Source organism: Lasioglossum baleicum, chromosome 20, assembly GCF_051020765.1.
Source record: "Lasioglossum baleicum chromosome 20, iyLasBale1, whole genome shotgun sequence".
Taxonomy (NCBI): Eukaryota; Metazoa; Arthropoda; class Insecta; order Hymenoptera; family Halictidae; genus Lasioglossum; species Lasioglossum baleicum.
The window spans coordinates 5,772,682-5,795,530 of record NC_134948.1 but is presented as its reverse complement, the minus strand read 5'-3'; the positions used below and the strand labels follow the sequence as shown (position 1 = coordinate 5,795,530).

General features: G+C 36.2%; 4 protein-coding genes across 6 annotated transcripts in view; 2 read left to right on the top strand and 2 right to left on the bottom strand.

Moving 5' to 3' along the window:
• Cpr (Cytochrome P450 reductase) overlaps positions 1-11,965 on the top strand; it is a 30,712-nt gene extending 18,747 nt beyond the window's left edge. For 2 of the 3 annotated variants that reach the window (XM_076444224.1, XM_076444223.1), the window contains exons 2-11: positions 4,476-4,684; positions 5,809-6,001; positions 6,373-6,522; positions 7,843-7,967; positions 8,290-8,478; positions 8,560-8,798; positions 8,875-9,206; positions 9,294-9,555; positions 9,950-10,178; positions 10,266-11,965. In XM_076444224.1, coding sequence (XP_076300339.1) covers positions 4,509-4,684; positions 5,809-6,001; positions 6,373-6,522; positions 7,843-7,967; positions 8,290-8,478; positions 8,560-8,798; positions 8,875-9,206; positions 9,294-9,555; positions 9,950-10,178; positions 10,266-10,410 — 2,040 coding nt within the window. In that variant the 5' untranslated portion in view covers positions 4,476-4,508 and the 3' untranslated portion in view covers positions 10,411-11,965. Of the gene's footprint in view, positions 1-4,475; positions 4,685-5,808; positions 6,002-6,372; positions 6,523-6,623; positions 7,414-7,842; positions 7,968-8,289; positions 8,479-8,559; positions 8,799-8,874; positions 9,207-9,293; positions 9,556-9,949; positions 10,179-10,265 lie in introns of those variants that run through there. The other variant, XM_076444225.1, reaches the window with a different exon arrangement.
• Positions 1-22,054, bottom strand: part of LOC143218792 (uncharacterized) — a 60,490-nt gene extending 38,436 nt beyond the window's left edge. Inside the window, exon 1 of the mRNA XM_076444241.1 lies at positions 21,713-22,054. The gene's annotated coding sequence lies outside the window, so the exon portion shown is untranslated. The remainder of the gene's footprint in view (positions 1-21,712) is intronic.
• On the bottom strand, positions 10,547-19,117 carry LOC143218775 (uncharacterized). The gene is made up of 10 exons (XM_076444218.1): positions 18,984-19,117; positions 18,605-18,907; positions 18,231-18,458; positions 17,687-17,919; positions 17,366-17,621; positions 16,645-16,857; positions 14,842-16,570; positions 13,906-14,528; positions 13,656-13,783; positions 10,547-13,182 (listed from the first exon to the last, which is right to left on the bottom strand). Exons 1-10 carry the CDS (start codon positions 19,107-19,109, stop codon positions 12,198-12,200), a joined length of 4,824 nt encoding a protein of 1,607 aa, XP_076300333.1. The 5' UTR covers positions 19,110-19,117; the 3' UTR covers positions 10,547-12,197.
• Positions 19,131-21,506, top strand: Hpf1 (Histone PARylation factor 1). Its single transcript, XM_076444234.1, has 6 exons — positions 19,131-19,269; positions 19,387-19,810; positions 19,967-20,515; positions 20,584-20,732; positions 20,809-21,047; positions 21,125-21,506. Exons 2-6 carry the CDS (start codon positions 19,676-19,678, stop codon positions 21,427-21,429), a joined length of 1,377 nt encoding a protein of 458 aa, XP_076300349.1. The 5' UTR covers positions 19,131-19,269; positions 19,387-19,675; the 3' UTR covers positions 21,430-21,506.
• Positions 22,055-22,849: the final 795 nt, after the last annotated feature.

Genomic DNA, 22,849 nt, shown 5'->3' with positions numbered 1-22,849 from the left:
ATTGTGCTAAAATGTGCCACATGTTGGCTGCAGACCGGTCTTTAAAGAAATGGCAATGGGTCGATGCTAAGAAATATATAGCTTATCTGAACAAAACTTGAATAACTTCCCGTATTGACGGTCAAAGACAATCTAAGTGGGAAGGATACTTATTGTTAGATCACGTCAAAACAGGCAGCTACTGGGAGATCCACAGAGTTGGGCAGGAATTAATTACATGAGTAATTAATTACATCTTCAATTACAATTACATGTAATTGTAATTGTATTTCTGCAATTCCAATTCCAATTACATGTAATTGTAACTGTAACTGTTAGTAGCAGTTACAAGTCAGAGTTGGGCAGGAATTAATTACATGAGTAATTAATTACATCTTCAATTACAATTACATGTAATTGTAATTGGAATTGCAATTACTTTCGCTCAACCAGTAATTGTAATTGCGGACCACAATTACAATTACTGGTTCAGCGAAAGTAATTGTAATTGTATTTCTGCAATTCCAAATTACAGTAATTGTAATTGTAATTGAAATTACATTTTGCCCAACTCTGGAGATCCAACGTCGCCTGGCGGGGGGGGGGGGGGGGAGGTACCTAAATGTTCGCGCTGTGCCTCTCAGATCGGTTGCGCCCGACGGAAGGTTAATAGACATGATTGCTCTTTCAACGACCTGGGTCAACACAGACCCAAACACCGTCATTCTATGTATAATACATCTCCGCATTATTCAGACGATTTTGCAATTTCTTCCTCGAACGCTGTTGTTTTTCGTTTGAGATATATCTCTGAATACATATATTAAATGCTTCTCGTTTATCAAATTTTTATCTTGCATACTGAATGAGTGTAAACAATTTTTATGTCGCGTCATACGGACAAATATAATTGATATCCGTCAAATTGATACTGAAATTGGCGCGTGGATCTGATAAAAGTTCGTTGACTGCATCCGCGATGACTCGCTTTCAAAATTGTTCGTTATCACTTTGATTTTGAGTGGTCATTTATCATGTATATGTATAGATTACGGTACACGTGCGAAAATTCGAAATACTATACTCCGAAATATTACTAAATAATATGCATGGTACAAACGTTGCCTAAATTTTTTATGCACCATACGATCTATAGTAATAATTATTTCTTATTCAGCAATAATGTTTTCATTTATAGCATATTCCAAATTATATCACTTTTAATCCAGTATATTACATTATAAATTAAATTACGTTGTAGTATATTATATTATAGTTATATACTCTCTTAATATATACTATATTATGTTGTTCAGAAGTTGAGTTGTGCAGAATTACAATTGAATTACTCCAGGAATTATAATTACAAAGTACATAATTGAATTACATTGTAATTCAGTCATATTGTAATTTATTTATAATACTTTCTAATTAAATTACATTAATTATGAATTACGATGTAATTAAATTAAAATTTAAAATTAAAGAATAGTAAAGTAAGAAGAGGTTAAAAAATCCAGGCGAAGGTTTGAAACAGAAGGAATTTATTATTTATAAATTTATGATATCCGTACAGAAGTAACTTCTGCACACATTTTTTAAATTTCAAACATAAATATGAAATAGCGATACATACGTATTAATTATGAACGAGGACGAGAAACAAAAACTACGCCACACAGACAGCAAACAAGTAAATATATGAAAGAAAAACATAAAAATATCTCGCACTTCAAAGTTCTATAATTTGCCGAGCTGTATTTTAATTATATTGTGTTTCAATTACACATCTGGTTAAAATACTTAGTAATTGAATTAATTGAAAGGTTTGGATTATGCAATTCAGTTATGACGTATGTAGTTGAATTACTATATTAATTGAAATACAATGTAATTCAATTGCGTAATTCAAATTGAATTAGCACAACTCTGTGTGTATGGTATTATAAAAATAACGGAGATTAAATTTATTTATATTTTTTGCGATTTCTACTATAATATATACTGGAGTTAAAAAATGTATTCAATAAATTCCCATGAAAACACCATTACAATCTCAATAATTGTCAAATAAAAAAGTTAAAATGGACCATTTGACACCTCGTGGTAGGTTTAGTGTTAATAAAAGGTATGGATTTGTCATTACGATTGTTATTGAATTGGAACGAAACTTTTAAATGGCACTGTACTTGAGCTAAAAGACAGTCAGGAAGACAGACTCGAGCATAGTTGCGGACACGTGGCTTTTTCTTAGTACTCCGTCAGACGACGACGTAGTTGACTATTACATCACGATTTATTAGCACGAGATTACGTAACAATTGAATCTCCTCGTGGCAGTAATTTTTCTATTGAAATGATATACACGCAACTAACACGCCGGTTTGCAATAACAACGGCCACGCTCGACTCGGTTACACTTTGTCGTAAATTAATGATTCTACATTGCTTTAACCCCTCGAGGTCAAACGGCCATGCGCGATCATTTTTACATATTTCGATTTTACGGGCGCCTAAGTTTCGTACAAGGTGTCGCGAGAGATTCGTATCGTCGATATGCGAACTCTACGGTCGGGCTCCATTTTACAATAATTATTTCGCAAGAGATATTAAAAAATTCTTCATATAAAAGTTGTTTGGTATGAGTGGGTGTATTTATATAGACACCTTGCAGAACACAACGTTTTCAACTAGCGACAAAGCTTTTTGATGAATCAAACGGAAATGTCTTTAGCCATTCCGGTGATCATCAACAACAACAGCACATGTGACAGATACGTCTAGACAATCTATGTCAAGGTAAACGTGCTATCGTGCAGCATGATACTGGGTGACCTTGAACATTAAATTGCAAACTATTAATCGACTAATGTGACTAGCAATATGAATAAAATTATTCAGTTTCTTTCTATACTTCTCGCTGACTTTCTCAATACACATTCTACGTTTCCTCTTTTCATATTTATCATACTCGCCAATTTATCATGACGTCGCCAAGCAATTTATCAGCATGCTTGGCATATTTTTACATATTTAGAACTATGCCGATAACAATGAGGATTCCGTTGACGGATTCTGAAAACTAGTTTGTTTAAACGTTGAATATTCATACTCCTGCTTTACAATTCCCAACGTCGTGACTTCCTGTTCAGTTCTGTGCCTTGAAATTACATTATTATTCGAATAATATGTCTCAATCTCTTCCGCAACTTTCAAAATACTAAACAATTCATTTCCAGAGCAGTCTTTCCTCTCAGTCTGGAGAAGATAAAAATCATTTCAAGTTAAAAACAAATTCGCCGATTAGCAGTTTCACAATCGATCACGTTTTTTAATCCGTACTTCTTCGCGATGTGCTCTCATCGCCGCCATTTTGGATTCTTTCTGGCATTCACAATCAGTAGAGTAAAGCGACAGTGTGTGTCATCGCAATCGAACAGATTCTTCCGATACTCGTAAACGATAAGATAAAATCGTGTCGCTATAATTTCTTCGCACGATCGTGTTAGAACAATGTGTCTTTGCTAACGTTGTCGCAGTCCGTAATTTAAAATACGTAACGATGTCGTAGCAAACATCGGACAATAACAGCCATCGCGATTATGCTTTCGTATCTTCTTTATTTTATTCCTGCATCTTGGTCAATTGAAAAAGTTATCTTTCGAAAAGTTATCCTTATCTGACAAGAAAGAGAGTGCAACTTTTTGTTTCACAATGCTTGATGTACACTCTTTTAATTTCTCTAATGCGATAGTGCGACGGGTTTGCACTTGAACAAATTTCCTTCTCTACGTTTGTAAATATACTTGCGAAAGTCCCTTTGCGCGTAGACCCTAAAGGCTTTTTGCAAAATGTAAAATAAAATGGGCAACACGTATGCAGCACGTTAACGCAGCATGATTTCCTCTACGGAAACAAGTTGTCCATGTTTCCTCGTTGCAATTAGAAAAAAGACATTGAAGGAAAAGATTCAAGGAAAACTACACTGTTCGAACCGCACATATACACCACAACAAACGTTATAATGATAGAGTACCTTCAATAACTGCTGTATTTTTCCCAATGGAAAAAATTTATATCTTCTTGTATACAAATTACTTTCCGCAATCATTTGAATAAGTTAAAGACAATAATATATTAAAATATTTTTAAAACACTTCAGCTATTGTATTTTCGACGTTCAAATAATTTGTAAATATTTTACTGATTATATTGCGTGACGGTTTTTTGAATATTTTTCTATTGAGGTGTCCTTCGTTTCGTGCTTGTCTAAAAATATTCTGAAATGTCGGACATTTACGAACATGTTTGAAGTTTTACGATTAGCGAGTACGTTTGAATGTTTACGAAAATTGTTTTACTTTACGTTTGACTGCCAAAGCAAAAATAACCGTGTGCACAGCTCTTTGGACCGTCATTTCACATTTGGTTGAACAATGTTCTCAAGGTGTTTGATCAGACAGTTGCATTTACAGATTTTGTTGTTTCTGTTGCAGACTGCAAGCGCATCCCAACCCAAGGCCGTAAGAATGGCAGGTTCTCCAGTTCTGGAGAACGAAGACGAGGTTGAATATCTCGAAGAGCCCCTTTTCAGTGTCCTTGACATAGTACTTTTAAGCGCACTCCTATTGGCCGCAATATGGTGGCTGATGCGCAGGAACAAACAGGACGATTATACTGCCGCGACAAAATCATACTCCATTCAGTAAGTTCTGCATACGAAAATGTTTTCAGAAATACCTACGACCATTTACAATCTTTCCTTTAAAATGTATGATAGGAAGATAAATAATTAAGTCTACAAGTTCGCCTTTTGACAATTGAATAAAACGAGTTCAAACGTGACACGGTTCGGATCATATTTGCTGTTAGTTCGGTTAATCGAGGTTCTACATTATCGTGGATTAAACGAGCCAACATGATCGAAACCGTGTCATGTTTGGACTCGTTTCAATCGGAAAAATGTCACGGATATGATAGTGAAGGTTCCGCAAAGATATCATTAGAAGCAAACAAAAGTTTTGTTTGAGATTCAGTTCAAATCACAATGGTAAAATATCAATGCGGTAGGAAGATCGATATTTTGCGAACAACAGTAAACTTTATGGCTGTATATAATGGCGCTTTTCAGATCTCTGTTCAGTATCAGCTGAATGAATTCCAGCGAGCGTTAAACTTCCTCAGCTTTGTTTGCACACGATTTAATTTAATTGCATAACCCTAGAAACTTATATAAGCGTACTATAGATAACGCGACCTGGAAAATACCTCAGGCTCTCCTAGAAAATGCGACGACGTAATTTCACCTTCACAGGAAGTGTCCTATCAAGTTTAAGAGGTCACTTGCGCCTAGAACACGGGAAAGCGAGCGGAACTTTCACAATTATTTTTTGTCGGGAAATCTTGTTCTATCGAAAAACCGGTCTACAGTTCGGAAATTACGTTAGGCGCGAATACGAGCTCGGTGATTTCTCATCGAATCGTTCGCAAGATCATTTAAAATTTAAATGGCTTCCCGTCATTTCGGGAATTCCAAATATCGACTGTGATATTTATAAAGCGCCACGTGACTTAGCAAAACGGGAGAAACTTAATGAAAATGTGAAAAGTCTTTTTACAGGAATTTTTTTATGGAAAACGCTGGAAAAATCGGTTGTTCATTCTTATTCTGCGCGACAAACCTTACCAAAAAGATCTGAAAAAATGACTGGCCAATATTTTGTTTACATTCGAAAAAATAGAACGTTACGTCGGTTTGCGAATTGGGAGAAGCATTAATTGTATATATTAATTGGTAATTGTTGTGTTGAAAATTATTCTTGTTTAAAGGCCAACGCTGTATCCCACGGTGACGCCGTCGGAAAATTCATTCATCAAAAAATTGAAGACTTCTGGCAGAAGTCTTGTAGTATTCTATGGCAGTCAGACCGGAACTGCTGAAGAATTCGCGGGTCGGTTGGCTAAAGAGGGCATCCGTTATAAAATGAAAGGCATGGTTGCTGATCCTGAGGAATGTGATATGGTAAAAACCTAAAATACACCGATTTTAAATAAAGAATATACATTAAAGAATAGAACGACTACATATTAAAAAAATTATAGAAATTATATTTAAAGAAAAGTCAAAAGCAAGAATATGCAAAGCAAATGAGTAGGGGAAACAGGTTTTCAAAATCTGGACTTATTAATCTATATACACATATAATTGTCAATTCCTCTGTCCTTTGTAACAGTAAACAAATCTCAAAATACAGAAGGCATAGAAAATTGAAATTTGGTACACAGGTAGCCGTTAGTTTAAAGGGGGTGCACAAATATACTTTTTATCTCAGAAATTATGCTAGTTCATTTATAAATGTTACAATTTACAACAATTGTAATTCTCCACAACAGGAGGAGTTGATACATCTAAAGTCGATTCCAAATAGCTTGGCAGTGTTCTGTCTGGCTACATACGGAGAAGGCGATCCTACAGATAATGCTATGGAGTTTGTAGATTGGCTGAAAAACGGTGATGCCAATCTCGATGGATTGAATTATGCTGTATGTATTACATAATTGTTTCTTATCCTATATATGCTAAAGAACCGCATCCATAAACACTATTGTATTCTTATACTTTACAATCATTTTTGCTGAACAATTTAGAAAGAATTTTCCGTCGTCATGTTTATTAGGTGACGAATCGTGTCTAATATTCACTCTACAATTCTGTCCCATTGTTCAGCGAGCTTTTTCATTCTGAATTAATGAACAATAACAAGTAGTAATAATTTCATCACAGCATGGTTGGAAGTCGACATTACTTTCCCATGAAGTCAATACATACATTACTGCGCACATTTAAAGTTACATTACTGTGAAGCTGCACGTTGATCATGCTTATTTCAATGAAAATATTTCAACACTCTGCAATAGGGCAGCTTGCATCTTTTTCTTGAGTTCTAGCAGGTTCTAGTATTTTCCAAGGAATGTCGACTTTCTGTCCAAGGCGTTTTTACACGATTCTGTAAATACATTTTTAGTGTACACATCGTTAAAGTGTTCGTTTTCGAACATGTTTGAATCATTTAATCACACGTAGCGGAAATATTTGAGGTTAGATTCAGGTCATGCGAATAAGTATTTATTTAGCATTACGTAAGCAATTCTTATCGAGTATTGTCGAGTATCGAACCACGCGCACGTGTAGGACAGCTATGCCATAGTCGCTCACATTTTTTACATGTGTTCATTCCCGAAAATAATTAAATAATTTTCATGTTATCAATGATACAACAGTAGTGAATTAATCACACCAAAGAATAATCAAATTGAAAAATAATGAACATCAATAAATTCGATAAACTTTTACGAGTGATAATCAAACATTATAGGTACGGTAGCGCCACTCATCGGTCGTTTGCAACATTATTTTTGCCGCCAACATTTGAGGTACTTGGAGACTGCTTTTTCGTGTGACTAATGTTGCAGTAATTTTAATCAGTTTTCGTTTAAGTATTATTGCAACTTTTTTATCATATTTGTCTTATTTATATTTGATCACATTTCAACCATAAAATAACGAATATTGAAGATATTCAATTGAATATATATGAAAATAAGGGGTACTTGCTAAGAGGTTCATCAGATATAAATTTTGGTAATATAAGCGATTTGCATGGTTCCTTTCCTCATATAAATAATTTTAGAATTTAGTATCTCTTTGTTGTTCAATAATGTACACGAATTATTTTATTTCCACAATCTTCTATGTAGTATCTGCAGCGTTGACTTTGTTATTTACATTAAACAGTTAATCACATCAAATTGCAATGATCATTCGTCGTTTTTAATATTCTATTTCTCCGTTCTACTTTGCAGGTGTTCGCCCTCGGAAATAAAACATACGAACATTATAATGAAGTAGGATTGTACGTCGATCATAGATTAGAACAACTTGGTGCTACTCGAGTTTTTGAACTTGGTTTGGGAGACGACGATGCGAAGTAAGTATACACAGTCTTTTAAAACGATAAATTAGTTATAGCCAAGATTTAACTCGATTACTCTATTATATTTCATGCAGCAGCAAATTAAAAGTAATACAGATTTTTATATTTAAATACTCTATATAATATTCGACACCTTTTAAAATTCAAAGTAAACATTTTCGATATTTCTGCAAACCGATTAAGTTTTATTTATTCATTTTCTTTTTGTTTTATTATAGTACAACTTTTCTTTGTATTATATGACTCGAAAACTGTGGAAGTCTTTATGATTCCTTTGTGCAGACAAAGCACGCATACAAAACGTTTCCTATTATAGTATAGAAGATGATTTCATCACGTGGAAGGACAAATTTTGGCCAACGGTCTGCGAGTTCTTCGGAATCGAAGGTGCAGGCGAAGATGTTAGCATTCGACAGTATCAGCTTACGGAACACAACGACGTAGCCATTGAACGTATTTACACTGGTGAAATAGCTCGTCTTCACTCATTCAAGAATCAACGAGCGTACGTTATTTTCATATTTTACATACACTTTGTATTCACCTACAATTTTCACAATACTCACATTTATCATGTTACTTCTAGGCCGTACGATGCAAAGAATCCTTTCTTGGCTCCACTCAAAGTCAATCGAGAACTGCATGGGAAGAACTCGGGCAGGTCTTGCATGCACATAGAGTTTGATATAGAAGGTTCGAAAATGCGGTACGAAGCCGGCGATCATTTGGCAGTGTATCCTGTAAATAACATAGATCTAGTGAACAAAATTGGAGAGAAATGCGGCGTGGATTTAGATACTGTGTTTACGCTTACGAACACAGATGGTAATCTTCAGAGCTATATTTAATAAAACTGACGTTTGTTTAAAGATATTTCTAACTATTATTCTTTATATTACAGAGGAATCTACGAAGAAACATCCATTCCCTTGTCCTTGTTCTTATAGAACAGCTTTGACGCATTACTTGGACATTACTGGCAATCCGCGTACCCATATACTTAAAGAATTGGCGGAGTACTGCACCGACTCGCAAGACAAGGAAAAGTTGAAGTTAATGACGTCAACCAGTGCAGAGGGCAAGGCTGCTTATCAACAATGGGTAGTTCAAGAAAACAGAAATATAGTGCATATTTTAGAAGATATTCCTAGTCTAAAACCAGCTTTGGATCACTTGTGTGAACTTTTGCCGAGATTACAATGTCGTTACTATTCAATTTCCTCGTCGCCTAAGGTAATGCAGTGAGATTCTTATTCAATATTATACAAAACATTATGCCTGGCGTATTAATAATGTCTTCGATGAATTCTTTTTTTACAGTTGCACCCTACATCTGTTCACGTTACTGCGGTTGTAGTAGAATATAAGACTCCCACCGGAAGAGTTAATAAGGGAGTAACGACCAGCTGGTTGAAGGAGAAGCACCCATCCGATCCACCGTGCCTTGTTCCCATTTTCGTGCGAAAATCCCAGTTCCGTTTGCCGACCAAAGTGTCCACGCCAGTTGTGATGGTTGGTCCGGGCACTGGTATTGCACCGTTCAGAGGATTTATCCAGGAACGTGATCTAGCTAAACGAGAAGGTACAATTTTCCAAATTTTCTAATATTTATTATTTGCGTTCCTGCATAGCTCTCTCGAGTCTGATCTTTCAATTTTGAAAAAATAGTACTTACTAATTTTTTCGAATGTAGAGAACATGTAAATCGAATCTGACCAAAATATCCTATATTTTATAAATTTTAACTGTATTTAAATTTTTTAATTTAGAGCTGTCTCAATTTCTCAAACTCTTTTTCGAATTCTTTTTCAAACAGTATATGTATATGTTTAATTTTGAATTCGAATATTATCGTGTAATAACTACATCTAATCAAAATAAAACAATAAAGTCAAGCTGGAAGTTTGTATTCTTTAATTACGGGAAATGCACGAATGATAAAACTGATAAAATCTATGAATATTTATGTTTTCCAGGCAAGGAAGTCGGCGACACAATTCTGTACTTCGGATGTAGGAAACGGGACGAAGATTTCCTATACAAGGAAGAACTCGAAGAATATATCAAAAATGGCACTCTGACTATGCACAATGCATTCAGCAGAGAGCAAGATCACAAAGTGTATGTTACACATTTACTGGAACAGAATAAGGACGAACTGTGGAGAGTTATCGGCGAACAAAATGGCCATATCTATGTCTGTGGGTTAGTATAATATTTCATTCTCCGAGGATAATGTTATATATTCTTCGAAAGAACGTCTCTATGATTATATATTTCATTTTATTACAGTGACGCTAAAAACATGGCGCGCGACGTACATAATATATTACTAAAAGTTGTGATGGAGAAAGGAAAGATGGCTGAGCTTGATGCAGCTACATACATTAAGAAGATGGATTCACAAAAACGTTATTCGAGCGATGTATGGAGTTGAATTTCGTTATTTATTTTAATTTCATGATTATTTATAAGTCAAATTGTCTACGTAAACATTTCGAATATGCCTTCATGAAAAAACCTACACTTATAACAGCCGTACGGAATGTACGACACGCATGTAAGCATTTAAAATGTTAAGAGATAATTACAGATGTTAGCAAAAAATCATTCAAACTTTAAATGTATTTATTATTCGTAAGTAGTTAATGAATTTTGTATAAATATCAATGTCAATGTTTTCTTTCTCGTTTAACTCATTTTATTCTATATGTGTAATGTTAACGTTTTTATGGGAATCATTAGAGTGCAATAATGAATTTAACGCTGACTTCTATATTTGACAAATATTCTCAATAAGTGTGATATTAATACGTTGACTGCCGGTTCTGGTCATATGCGAACGACACAGTTTCTCATCTGTCTTCAGAAATTAATATTGTTCATAATCCAATTGCTTAAACTAAACTTCATTTACATTTGTAGGATCTAAACGGGTTTAGGAAGTAATCGCTGTGATATATACTTTAACTCTGCAGTTTTGATTACAAAATAGTTCGGCAGTCAACGTGTTAAAAGCCGTGTTTTTGGTATACTTAATATTCTATGATTTATAATGGTTAGATGAAATACATTTTTTCATAAATATTTTGCGGGAGATATTATGTATATGCACGCACGATTAAATTTATGCTTACGTATATGTATGTTTAGGTAATTTATCCTGTATAAAGAATGTTCAAAGGTTTTATTGAACAGTTTTATCAAGCGTGTAGCTGGACCGTAACATTTTTATAATTGTTATAGAAAACATCGAGAACGGCAAGAATAATACAAGCCGTGAACTTTATATTTAAAAAGAAAATGTACAAAAAAAAATTGTTATACGCGAAACTTCTACATTGTGTGTCTGGGATGGTAACAACATTATTGTGCTGATTTATTTTCTACATTATGACAGCATGTAGTAAATGTGTACACTTACCGATCATGCTTTTCGACCGAAACGGTTCGAATGAATGTGTAATACAGAAGATTATATAAAAAGATTTATTTTCAATTCATTCAAAATATACACACAAAGTGTAACAATTCAATTATATTAATTACGTCGTAGCTTAGCAGAGTGATCGAAGAACACTTTCTATTGGAATGAATTATAATAACAGATCAAAGGTAAAATTATTTTATTATCTAGCTCTAAAACATTATTTTCGATCAGTGCGTTTCTTAAAAGAATCCAAAACATAATAATCTATAATAATAGTTTTTTATACCTTTGAAGACGTCAATTTCGAGTGTTTCCTTGTCAATTCCATACGCTATTAAAATATACAATGTTTAAAATACAATTATATAATAAGTATAAAAATAATTTTCAACAAGGACAGCTAAAATATCGCTGTTTTAGTATGTGTACACCTTTACCAACGGCGACATTAAATTGTATATGAAGTTCGTGTGAAGAAAGAAAAATTCATCTGAAATGTACTTTTCAAGTTGCGAAACCAAGTAATATCCTTAATAAACAGTTATTATTTTTAAACACTGAACAGTTCAATACTTATTTTGAATATATACTTATTTTCAGTTTCAACAATTTCCCTCGGACTGCGGGTTACATACTAAAAGTAAAAGAACACTATAAAGGTATCAGTATTATTGATTTTTAATATAAACGATGAATTTACGTACTCGCTAGAAACATAATTTATCTTAATTTATTATGTGTCTTTCAACGTTTCGTGGTGTAAATCGGTAAGTAAAAAAATATATATGTATATATTAAAGATTCTCTAGCCTTTTGATATTAGTTTTCGAACTGGTAAGGGCAATATCAGGAATGATCAAACCTTCGCTGGGTTCCTGCAAGTTTTCAGAAACGTTTGTGCTACTAGTGTTTGTTATCGCGCTGTTCGAATTCGAATCGTGCAATTTCGAGTGCAATGGTGTTGATGTTCTCCCTTTCAGAAGCACCGCATGCTCGGTACTCTTACTAGCTTCTTTCACGGATATCGAAGACACATCGCTGAAATCTGGTAAGGCGTAATTACTCTCGAATTGCTTTTTAACAGGTGATATTCTCTTGCCAGTATTTATCGGTGTTCGATCATCGGAAGCAGATGACGAGCTCAAGGCACTTGCTTCTCTCGTCTTTTTCAGTGTCGTTATCGCCCAACCTAGGCCAAGCTTTTTAAGTGCTATCTCCATTTCTTCCGGGGAAGATGCATATTTTAATAATTCGGACGATGGTGTGCTAGCTATTTGCGAAATCCCGGACAGTCCAGAGAAACTGTTCGAGCTTGTCGACGTTATTCTATCGTTATTTTTATTCTCGCCATTTATATTAATTCCAGTAGAATGCATTGCCGGCTGGAACTGTTCCTTCGGCGATAATCCTTTACTTTCCGTATTGCATTGTAACTTTTTATTTATGGTTTCTTTGCCTTCCGTTCGGGAAATCACAGTCTTCGATCCTGTCGGAGAATTGAACCGAGTCGCGGCAGTTTGCACGCTATGTTTCGCAACTTCTGACAATAACATCGACGTGGACGGATCGTAAGATTTCGTAAACTGTTGTCGATCGTGTGTGTTCACTGAACCAGCTACATGTTCCGTTGGATCTATTACAACTTTAGTCGTTCGTGACTCTGCAATCTTTTTCACTGATGCTGGAGATTTAACGTTACTCTGACTTTTGTTCACAGTGTCCGGCGTATCGAACTCCATTATCGTTGATAGCTCGTGTAACGACGATCCGATTTCGGTCCTGAAATTCAATTTTCGCTTAAAGATCGCATACGTAAAAAGTGTAATATAGTAAAGTCGCGATCTAAGCGCAACGGAGCTTTCCGGTCTAATTGTAAGCCAGTTCGCTTAATAGTTTAGTTAAGGGGTAGACTCGTTTTTCCAAGATTGCAAGGTTGCGTCAAAGATGGGGTTTTTCAGTAGTCAAAAGCACTAGATAAAAGATTAATCTAGGCCGCAATCGCCCTCTAAGGTCCTACTTTTACGTTTACGAGGCGTAATTTGCATTATTCGGAAGCATAAAGCTGCGCATGTAGCTATTTTTATAAAGCTGCAAATCACGCCTCGTAAACGTGAAAAGATTGATCTTTTATCTAGCGCTTTTGACTACTGAAAAACACCATCTTTGCATTATCGAGAAATGAGAAGGCGCATCCCTTGCAATCCTAGAAATGAGTCTACCCCTCAATAGAATAATAGAATAAAAGCCCTTACCTATATGGTCCGCTAAGCAGGCTTACTGGTGGTTTGCTTCTCCCATTGGTTTGTAGAGATGTGTCTACTAGTTTTGATAATTTTGGAATGTCCGCGAGTAATGGAACAAAATCTCTAGTTTCTGTTACCTAAACAAGTTCGTGACAAGATATAAAATAATTCTGAATCATTAGGTCGGCGCATGTCCAACAAATTCAAATTGTTTTCTTTCTTTTTAAATAATAAAGCTGGCGGAGTAAAGTGTAGTTACCTCTTTAGAAGAATGTACTTGCGCATTTGTCTCATTTCTTGTCGAGCTCAAAGGATAATCGCTCTTAGAGTCGACAACGTCAGTCTGAAGCGTATGACCTACCGATGAATCGATACGCTCTTTCGTCGCTAGTAAATTATTTTTAAGACTCTTACTTTGCTCTAGAATCTCTTGCGACAACGTTTCTATCATCTCCTCGTCGCGTAACTTTGAAGTGTGCCGGGAATTGTCGTCTTGCGTTACTTGCTCTAACCTTTTTGATCTTTGCTGTACACAGTACTTGTCCAGCTGTATGCTAACTCTTTTGTCGCTTATAATTCTTGGCTTAGCTTTCACCCTTTCTTCGTCCACTTTCGACGCTACGTACGGAGACGCGATCTTCTGCACGTCTTCGTTCGTTTGAGTTTCAACATTTGCCTCGTCAAGTTGATTGCTGTCTTGCGTCGAGACCGTTTTATTCTTTATAATATTTTGCGATTCAGCGAGCGTTTTTGCCAGTTGCTTATGAATCGCTTCTATATTCTCAACGAGATCGCGAACGCTTTGTAGATTAGTGCTCTGTTGTGGAGGTAGTTGCATCAAACTGGTTTCGTCGGCTGGATTTATTATTGAAAGCTCCACCCCTAAAACAATTGTCGAATTATTAACTTTTTCAAGTTTCTTTATAATCATTAGGCTGCGGATCTTTATGCATTTATAGGAAAATTGAGTAGATGAAATTCAAAATTGTTGTAAAGTTTAAAAAATTGGAGATTTCAATGTATGATTTCTCCTCTATTAAAATCATTAAGAGAAGAAATAACATTCAATTTAGTTTCTATTTCTTGCAATTGATGCAGACAATTTTTATTTTGCATAAAGATCCGCAGACTAATAATCATCTACAATTTTATAATATAGCAAACTCCATTCCAATGCTAAAACATTGTACCATACCTTTCTGATCATTTCGAACCTTCTCGATGAGATTCGTTAATGACACGATTCTTTCCGTGCACATAGTTTGAAGGTCCTCGTACTTCTGCAATATTTCGGGACAGTTCTTCAACGCGTAATCGCGAACGTGATGATACTTCGCGTCCATGAATTTGCATTCTGGATTCTCACAGGAGCAAGCTCCATTCGAAGAAACGGTTTGCTTCGGAGAATGCTTTCTCATATGTTGAGGTAATCGTTCTCTCTGTTGGAAACCAGACGAATCTGTCGTCATCGGCTGATTTGTTTTCGACGACAGAATACTGCTATCGTTCGTTTGCGAGTCTATCGATGTGTATCTAAGCATTCTGCTGCGTCTAGCAGCATGATTCACGTTCGAAGGCATTGCCATGGTACGTGGCGATGGAGTTTCTGGCGTTGACACTGGAGTAATATCCCTCCGTAGCAATTTCATGCTTTCATTCGTCGAAGAGTCTAACATCTCAAGAACAGATATATTATTGCTTAATGCTTCGAGAATGTTTCTAGGCTTCATCGGTGCAAGACTAGCAAAAGATGTGGACGAGTCTGAGATATCCCGCATTTTAATTTGTGTCGATTGCGATCGAACACTATACGATTTCGTGTTTGTTGGATGTTGCACGCCTGTGGACCGCATCTGGGAACTTTGTGTACTTGCGTCTACAGCCACCTCTGGCGTTTGAGCTGGATTTAATTCGATATTGAACCCGGTCCTATTAACATATATTTTAATTCTCTCGTTAGGCGTACTTGTGGTAGAACTGGAAGGTTTCTTCAAACCGTGCAGACGCGACCTCGACGACAACGTTTTCGGTAGCTTCTTCGTAAACGACGACGTCCTACTTACACTAGCTAAAGACTTTTGCTTCTCTTTTCTAGGAGTAACCTTCTTGTGCTTTTGTTTCTTAGCGATTAGTTCGAAATTCTGATTATCCGTGTCGTTCAACGTATTCGCAAACGTAGAGCTTGTGTCGTTATTGTCCCCTTCCGGAGTGATAACTGTAATTTTTGGCTCAATGGGATAGTGTCTAGAAACCTTGTCAACGTCATCGTTAGACGTCTTAGCTTCGTTTCCTTTTTCATGCGCAATCTCTACTTGAATACTCTTGTCTTGAACCACGTCGTGTTTCGTTTCCGTGGTAGTTTGCACAGCAATTTCTACTTTTTTCACGGACGAGCTTTTTTTCGTCTCTGTTTTATCCCTCTGGCTATTTTCGCTGCAACAAGGTGCGCTTATCACTTTAATTTCTGGTGACAACGGTCTTTGTTGAATCGGCGAAGTCTGATGCATAGTTGATTCTGCTTGAATCGATTTATCTTTCTCGAATAAAGGCTTCATGGTTGCGTTGAATATATCGCTTGGCAAATCGGCTCCGAATTCTTTCAATAAAAGCTGCTTCTGCTTTTCAACCTTCTTCAACATGTCCAATATCTGTTCCTCTCGCGAGGTCTCTGGTTCTTTTCTTCTGCTTTGTACAGCTCTGCTGTCTGAATGTTCGCTGACACAACATTGGTCTTCCCAGACAGCTTTCACGTCAACGTCTTTCTCTTTTTCTTTAGGCAATAGAGTGATCTGTCTTTCTATAGGGTACGACGGGCATTGTACTGTACATTCTTCAGGCAACAGTGTCTCCAGCGCACGGTTCAGCTTCTTCTTATGTTGGTCCTTCAACATTTTTCTCCGTTCTTGTAATATGTGCACGTCGTTCTACCAGCACGTGAATATAATACAGTGAATTGAACATCGATAACAAAAGACAGTATTCAAAGTCGGAGAAATACCTGATAATGCTCTGCTTGATTTGCCTTCAATTTACGCTCCTCTACTGCGAGATGATTCAAGTTCTGCAGAAGCGTTTGATAATCACGTCGCACTTTTTCTCGCAACACCGCATCCTCGCCACGCTTTTGGGCTGTGGCTTTACGACTTTCCATTACGTGCGATTTCGCCGCTTCAGACTTTTCGATCTCTTGAGCTAAGTCTATCGCGCTTGGCTACACAGATTTATAATGTTAACGAACACAGTTATGTAGAATGAATTATCCATCACTGAAACCGTATACGTATCTCGCAATATTATGACTAGATTGCGGATTTTATGCATTAATCACAAAAATGTGCACATACAATTTAAAGCAGTGGACATGTTAAAAATATTTAAGGACATCAATGTATTAGTTTCAGCTTAATAGGATAATTGAAAGAAGAACACAATTTTTATTTGGCTCCTGTGTCATAAAGATCCTCAGTCTAATCATAACTATTTAGACGGATTGTATGCATTTATAAAACTATTTAAGACGTGCGAAAATGATTGAAAATTAGTTGGAAACTTTATATTGTGCATAAAAATCCGCAGTCTAATTATAACGATTCAATTCAAGCGACTAGTCATTCAAAAATTTAGAAATATCAATGTTGGATAACGCATTCTGTACGCTGCATATTCAGTGTATCTACTACACTATAAATAATTTCTTTTCTTTGCTTGCAATTACAAACCTCGGTCCATGCATGTATTTTTTCAACTACACCAACTGGTTTATTATATACATTACTTTGATGCTTACTATGATCATATAATTGTACTTTATCATTTGCCGAGGAATTAACTTTTTGTTTTGGTGTTCTTATACATTTCGATTGTTCGGTGTTAGTAGGCAGACATGAACAATTATTGCTCAATGAACTAGAACTATCGCTTTCGCTGCTAGAAGTTGAAGCTGATGCTGGCTGTACGTAATCCTGTGGATTGTATCTGTAATACAAGGAAGGTGTTTTAACTACTGTTTCATATTGAAATCGTAATTACATGGTGCACACCTTAATGTTTTATCAACTTCTGCAGACGCAGCAGCTGAAGTTGGTGTCGCTTCCTCTGGAATTTGATCGTGTTCAGCGTTTGATGTTGTAGTTGTACTTTTTAATGCAGATGGAATTGTAGCTGAAGTAGCGACCGATTGTTCTTCTGATCTTACAATATACTTTGTTGGATCTCTCTGCAATATCTGTTGTCTCTTTACTTTCTGTTGTGTCTTTAAATCACTGGAAACTATCTGTAAAATAAGTCAATCGATGCGTAAACTAGCTTTGAGTATTTAGACAGTTCCATTTCAAGAACCTACACATTTACTGGTATCTTTAGACTGCGGATTTTCATGCATTTATAACAAGATTGAGTAGATGAAATTCAAAATTGTTGGGAAATTTTTTAAATTAAAGATGTCGATGCGATTTCTCCTCTATTAAAATCATTAATGGAAGAAATAACATTCAGTGCAGTTTCTATTTCTTGCAATCGATGCAGACAATTTTTATTTTGCATAAAGATCCACAGTCTAATTATCTTAATATCCAACTACTATACCCTTGTATATGATTTTGTAACTTTTCCTGGTGACTTTTTAAAACATTGTTTCCTTGTCTTTTTCTTAGCAGACTTTCTGTGCTTATTTCCTTCGTCGATTTCTTTCATTGTAACATCTGCCTCCGGCTGAGTCACATGAGGAAGTTTTGCAACCAATGTGGACCTCAGATTCTCCAATTCCCGTACTTGGCGCAGTCGATTTTGGTGTTGTTGTTCCGCTGATTCTTTCTACATGGATTTTACTTATACTTTCATAAATTTTAACAGATTGTTGATCTAGATTGTTGACCTAGATTGACCACAAAGGGTTAATCTAGGTAATATGATGTACTAAGATTGAAAACCTAAGTAATTGTATACACTAAAAATCTTACCTGTTGCTTCTCATGAATTTGTTTCACCGCTTCTTTGCCTCTTTTCGATGCTGCTAATTTATTCTTTCTTTCTTGTTCCTGTACGATTTGATCGTGATCAGGCTCTAACATCGCAGACAAATGTGCCAGACCAATGTCTGCCATGTCTTCTTGATATTTTTGTTGGATTTCCATAATTTTTTCATTAAACAACTGCCTCGAACTCAAATTATCATTACTCTCCAGCTTCTTTTGCTCTTGCTTAGTTATATTCTTAACACGATCCAAAAGTCTATCTGATATTTCTTTCGACTGTTGCCTTACCTACGAATAGAAATTTATAAATTTTTTTTGTTTTGATAGAGTTTAACTATTAAATTATATTTTATCAAATGCGTACCTGCTCCAAACGTAACCTTCGACGCCGATCCCGTTCATTTTTCTTAATTTGATCTAAATCGGACAACGCCATTCTCCCTTGCCTTATGTTTAAAGGGTTTCCGTTGACAGTAACATTAATGGACATGTTGCTTTTGTGGCGCGATTAGCTGCCATTCAAAGAAATCTGAAACGAACTATTTACGTTCTCGGGTCCTCGTTGGTCGTCGTAAGTAAATCAAACTGAGTCAAACTTCAAACAATAAGTCAAATTTGAACTGTACTAACACGGAGTAGAAACATCAAAGGTGAAATTCTTATTGAAATTTTTAATTTTTGCGATCTCGACTGACTAGCGTCACAACGGTCACAACTTACATGCAGACAGCGTTGCCGCCTCTTTAAATTTATATTTCTGTCCACAGCCTGCTCTATTTATGTAAATACTTAGTACTCCAGTAGTACTCTTATTAGCCCATCTTAGAATGGTCCAAGGAAAATTCACTTTTCATTCGAAAAATTGAGAAATTGTGGTCGATCGTTTCAAAGGAAAATATGCTGCAATGAAACTAAATTGAAACCCGAAGAATGTTTTAATTACAAGGACAATAACGTATTGATGAAAAACACCACTCTCTCATAATTAAATTATAAGGGAAATGTAGTCTCATTTTTCGCGGGAAACTCTCGTTCGAATACATAAGTACATAAAAGATGTCCGACACCGAGGAGGAACAATTTAAAGCGTACAAGGAAGATACCCGGATTCCTTGTCGATATGGAGCAAAATGTTATCAGAAGAATGCGGTTCATCACGAGAAATATAAACATCTACCTTCGAAAGACACGGTACGACACTATCACATTATTTTGCACATTTTACACTGTACATTTCACACACAATTTCGTATTTCTGATGCTTTGCTTTTCTTTCTCAATTCTTTTTCCCGTATAAACTCACATAAGCAAGAGAAAAAGGATTGCATTGTACTCTTGTATTTGTAGAAGAAACAGAAAGGCATTAGACATACAGCTCCTAACAAGAAAAGGAAGATACACGAGAACCATAAAGAATCGGAGGACTCTCCTAAGAAGAAAGTACAGAAGAAAGATGATACAGAGATGGACAAAGGCTTCTCACTAATTGATAACAATCGGAACATAGGAAAAACCGAAGAATGTATTGAACCTACGAAGCAAGAATCAGTTTCGGATAACGAGAAACATGTAAAAGATGTATCCACTCGAGTTACTATTGCATCTTTATTAAAAGACTCTAACGTTAGTCTCAAAGACGACAAAGTATCCCCAAGCGAGGCACAGACAATTATTTCTCGTTTGTTCTTAACAGAAATGCCAGAAGATTTCTTTCAATTGTACGAGTTCTGTAAGACCATTTCCGAGAAAGATCCTTTGAACGTCTTTAAACATGTACAATTACAACTCGTTGGTCCTTATGATGTATTTAACGAGAAATTTCTAAGTTCCAAAGTCGACGATGAAAAATCTCTACTCAGGCACTGGAGGTACTATTATGATCCACCAGAATTCCAAGTAAGAAGTTTAACTATTTTCTTTTACGATTTAAGAAACGATTGATATTAATATAATATTTTTTACAGACTATCATGAAAGTTGATAATAAAGAACATTTGCACATTGGTTACTGGAGGGACAATGTATCAGAAAGGCCTATATTTGTGGCGAAGAACAAAGCAACTGCAAGTTGCGTGATTGAACCGGTAGCCGAAAACCTATTTGGCGCGCTTCAGTAAGAAAATTATTAAATCATGAAAATCGTGGTGTTTCTTCATTTCTCGAATAGTTCATTTTAATTTATATTCCAGTACATATCTAGGAGAGAAAGTAAAACTGACTAATCCGTTTGAGAAGACCCGGATAATGCAGTTGCAGCAAAAATTGAAAAGTTATGCTCAAAAGAAAAATATAACATTGGACCAAAAGTCGAGTAGAATGAAAGATAGAGAAAAGAAAATCGTCGCGAGAACTTTTCACAAAGCTGGAATCGTGGTACCATACAATAAGAAAACTGAGCTAGGATACAGGGAGCTGTCAGTAACGGACAGTGAGTTATCAGAAAATATAGAAAAATTATTAGTTAGAGCTATAGAACTTGAACGTTAATTCTTGTCTTTATTTCAGAGGAATTAAAGAAAATATTACAACAAATAGAAGATGCTCAGACGCCGGAAGAAAGGAAAGCACCATTTTCAAATCTCGAAGAAGTTCTAAGATTGGCGACAATCGCAGCGGATGAATGCGATTTCGGCACTTGTTTAGAACTGGGACACGATATTTTTTGCAGTGGCGTCTCTCGTGTACAGAACATGGCATTGCACATGCTTTCTCTCGCCTACAATCTTTTGCAAAGACCGCAATTTCTGGAAATCGCGCAGGCGCATTTCGAACATAGAAAGAAGGGTCAGGATTTGAGTGTATTGTACTGAAATAAGAAGACTTCCACTTCTCGTTTGATCATGGTTTTGTATATTAGTCATCAATGAATAAATATTTCATATTTGTATCTCTGAATTTTATTTTACATCGTTTCTTGGTAAGGTAGAATATACTTATAGACCCGGCATAGGCATAGTATGTGTATAGGAATTTCCCTTAGACCTGGGTATATATGGTCTAAGGAATTTCCTAAGGAAAGCCGAGAGTACAGTGAGGCAAAGGGCAAAGACCAGCACAGACTGGCAAAGACCAGTGGCAAAGATCCATATGTACCCAGCCAACCAAAAATCTAAATTTGGTCGACCTCCTGTGCGCGCATATGCCGAGCTAGTGTCGACCGTAGGACCAGAGTTTGGACATGGGCATGAGGTCGGCATCAGGTCGGCACGAATCGGCCGAATGTGCCTTTGTGGCAGCACTGTCGCACTGATGTACCGCATGCCGAATATCGTTTTACAGGTGAAACAAACAATTCCAATGCCGCTTTTGCAAAATTCACATGTTTTTCTATAAGCGAGGGTGAAACTAATATCCTAATCGCGATATGGAGCAACAAAAAATGAGTATACACATTCGGAGCTAATATCCCGTACATTACTACCGGGCCGGTATATAAGAGAAATTGGCGAATATTCTTCTATTGGCCTCGGGCGTCTAGAAAAATCAGATGGACAGTACTTATCGAGTACTGCCATTCGCGCGGAGATGATAAAATCATTTTTATTTATCATCTTTAAAATATAAGTGTATTCAATTAGTTGAAATTGAACTGTAAAGAAAATTGTACGGCAATGCAAATTTTAGATTATGTCTCTTGCAATCGATGCAGACAATTTTTATTTCGCATAAAGATCCGCAGTCTAGGAAAAATAACAAATGTGAGAAATAAATAAAATTTGTATTTTTTTTTTCGCCAATTTCTCTTATATACCGGCCCGGTAGTAATGTACGGGATATTAGCTCCGAATGTGTATACTCATTTTTTATTGCTCCATATCGCGATTAGGATATTAGTTTCACCCTCGCTTATAGAAAAACATGTGAATTTTGCAAAAGCGGCATTGGAATTGTTTGTTTCACCTGTAAAACGATATTCGGCATGCGGTACATCAGTGCGACAGTGCTGCCACAAAGGCACATTCGGCCGATTCGTGCCGACCTGATGCCGACCTCATGCCCATGTCCAAACCCTGGTCCTACGGTCGTCCAAAATTAAGCCAATCGGGACTTGAGCACCTCCGAGCGTAGATTGGACAATGATTTGCCGATCTGTGCCCTAGGCACGGCTTGCCCAAGGCACGCCTGGTTAGCTGGGTAGCCTTATAGAGATGGGAATTGGGAATCTCGTATCCATAGTAAGTATATACAGGGTGTTCATTTGAAAACTTTCCAGCCGAATATCTCGAAAAG

Excerpts from the sequence above, each read along its gene's own strand:
- LOC143218775 (XM_076444218.1), bottom strand. The coding sequence starts at position 19,109 with ATGTCCATTAATGTTACTGTCAACGGAAACCCTTTAAACATAAGGCAA. Across the intron at positions 18,908-18,983 it reads GAAGGTTACGTTTGGAGCAG|GTAAGGCAACAGTCGAAAGA; the intron begins GTACGCATTTGA and ends TTCTATTCGTAG. Across the intron at positions 18,459-18,604 it reads AAATTCATGAGAAGCAACAG|AAAGAATCAGCGGAACAACA; the intron begins GTAAGATTTTTA and ends AAATCCATGTAG.
- Hpf1 (XM_076444234.1), top strand. The coding sequence starts at position 19,676 with ATGTCCGACACCGAGGAGGAACAATTTAAAGCGTACAAGGAAGATACC. Across the intron at positions 20,516-20,583 it reads ATGATCCACCAGAATTCCAA|ACTATCATGAAAGTTGATAA; the intron begins GTAAGAAGTTTA and ends TATTTTTTACAG. Across the intron at positions 21,048-21,124 it reads GGAGCTGTCAGTAACGGACA|AGGAATTAAAGAAAATATTA; the intron begins GTGAGTTATCAG and ends TCTTTATTTCAG.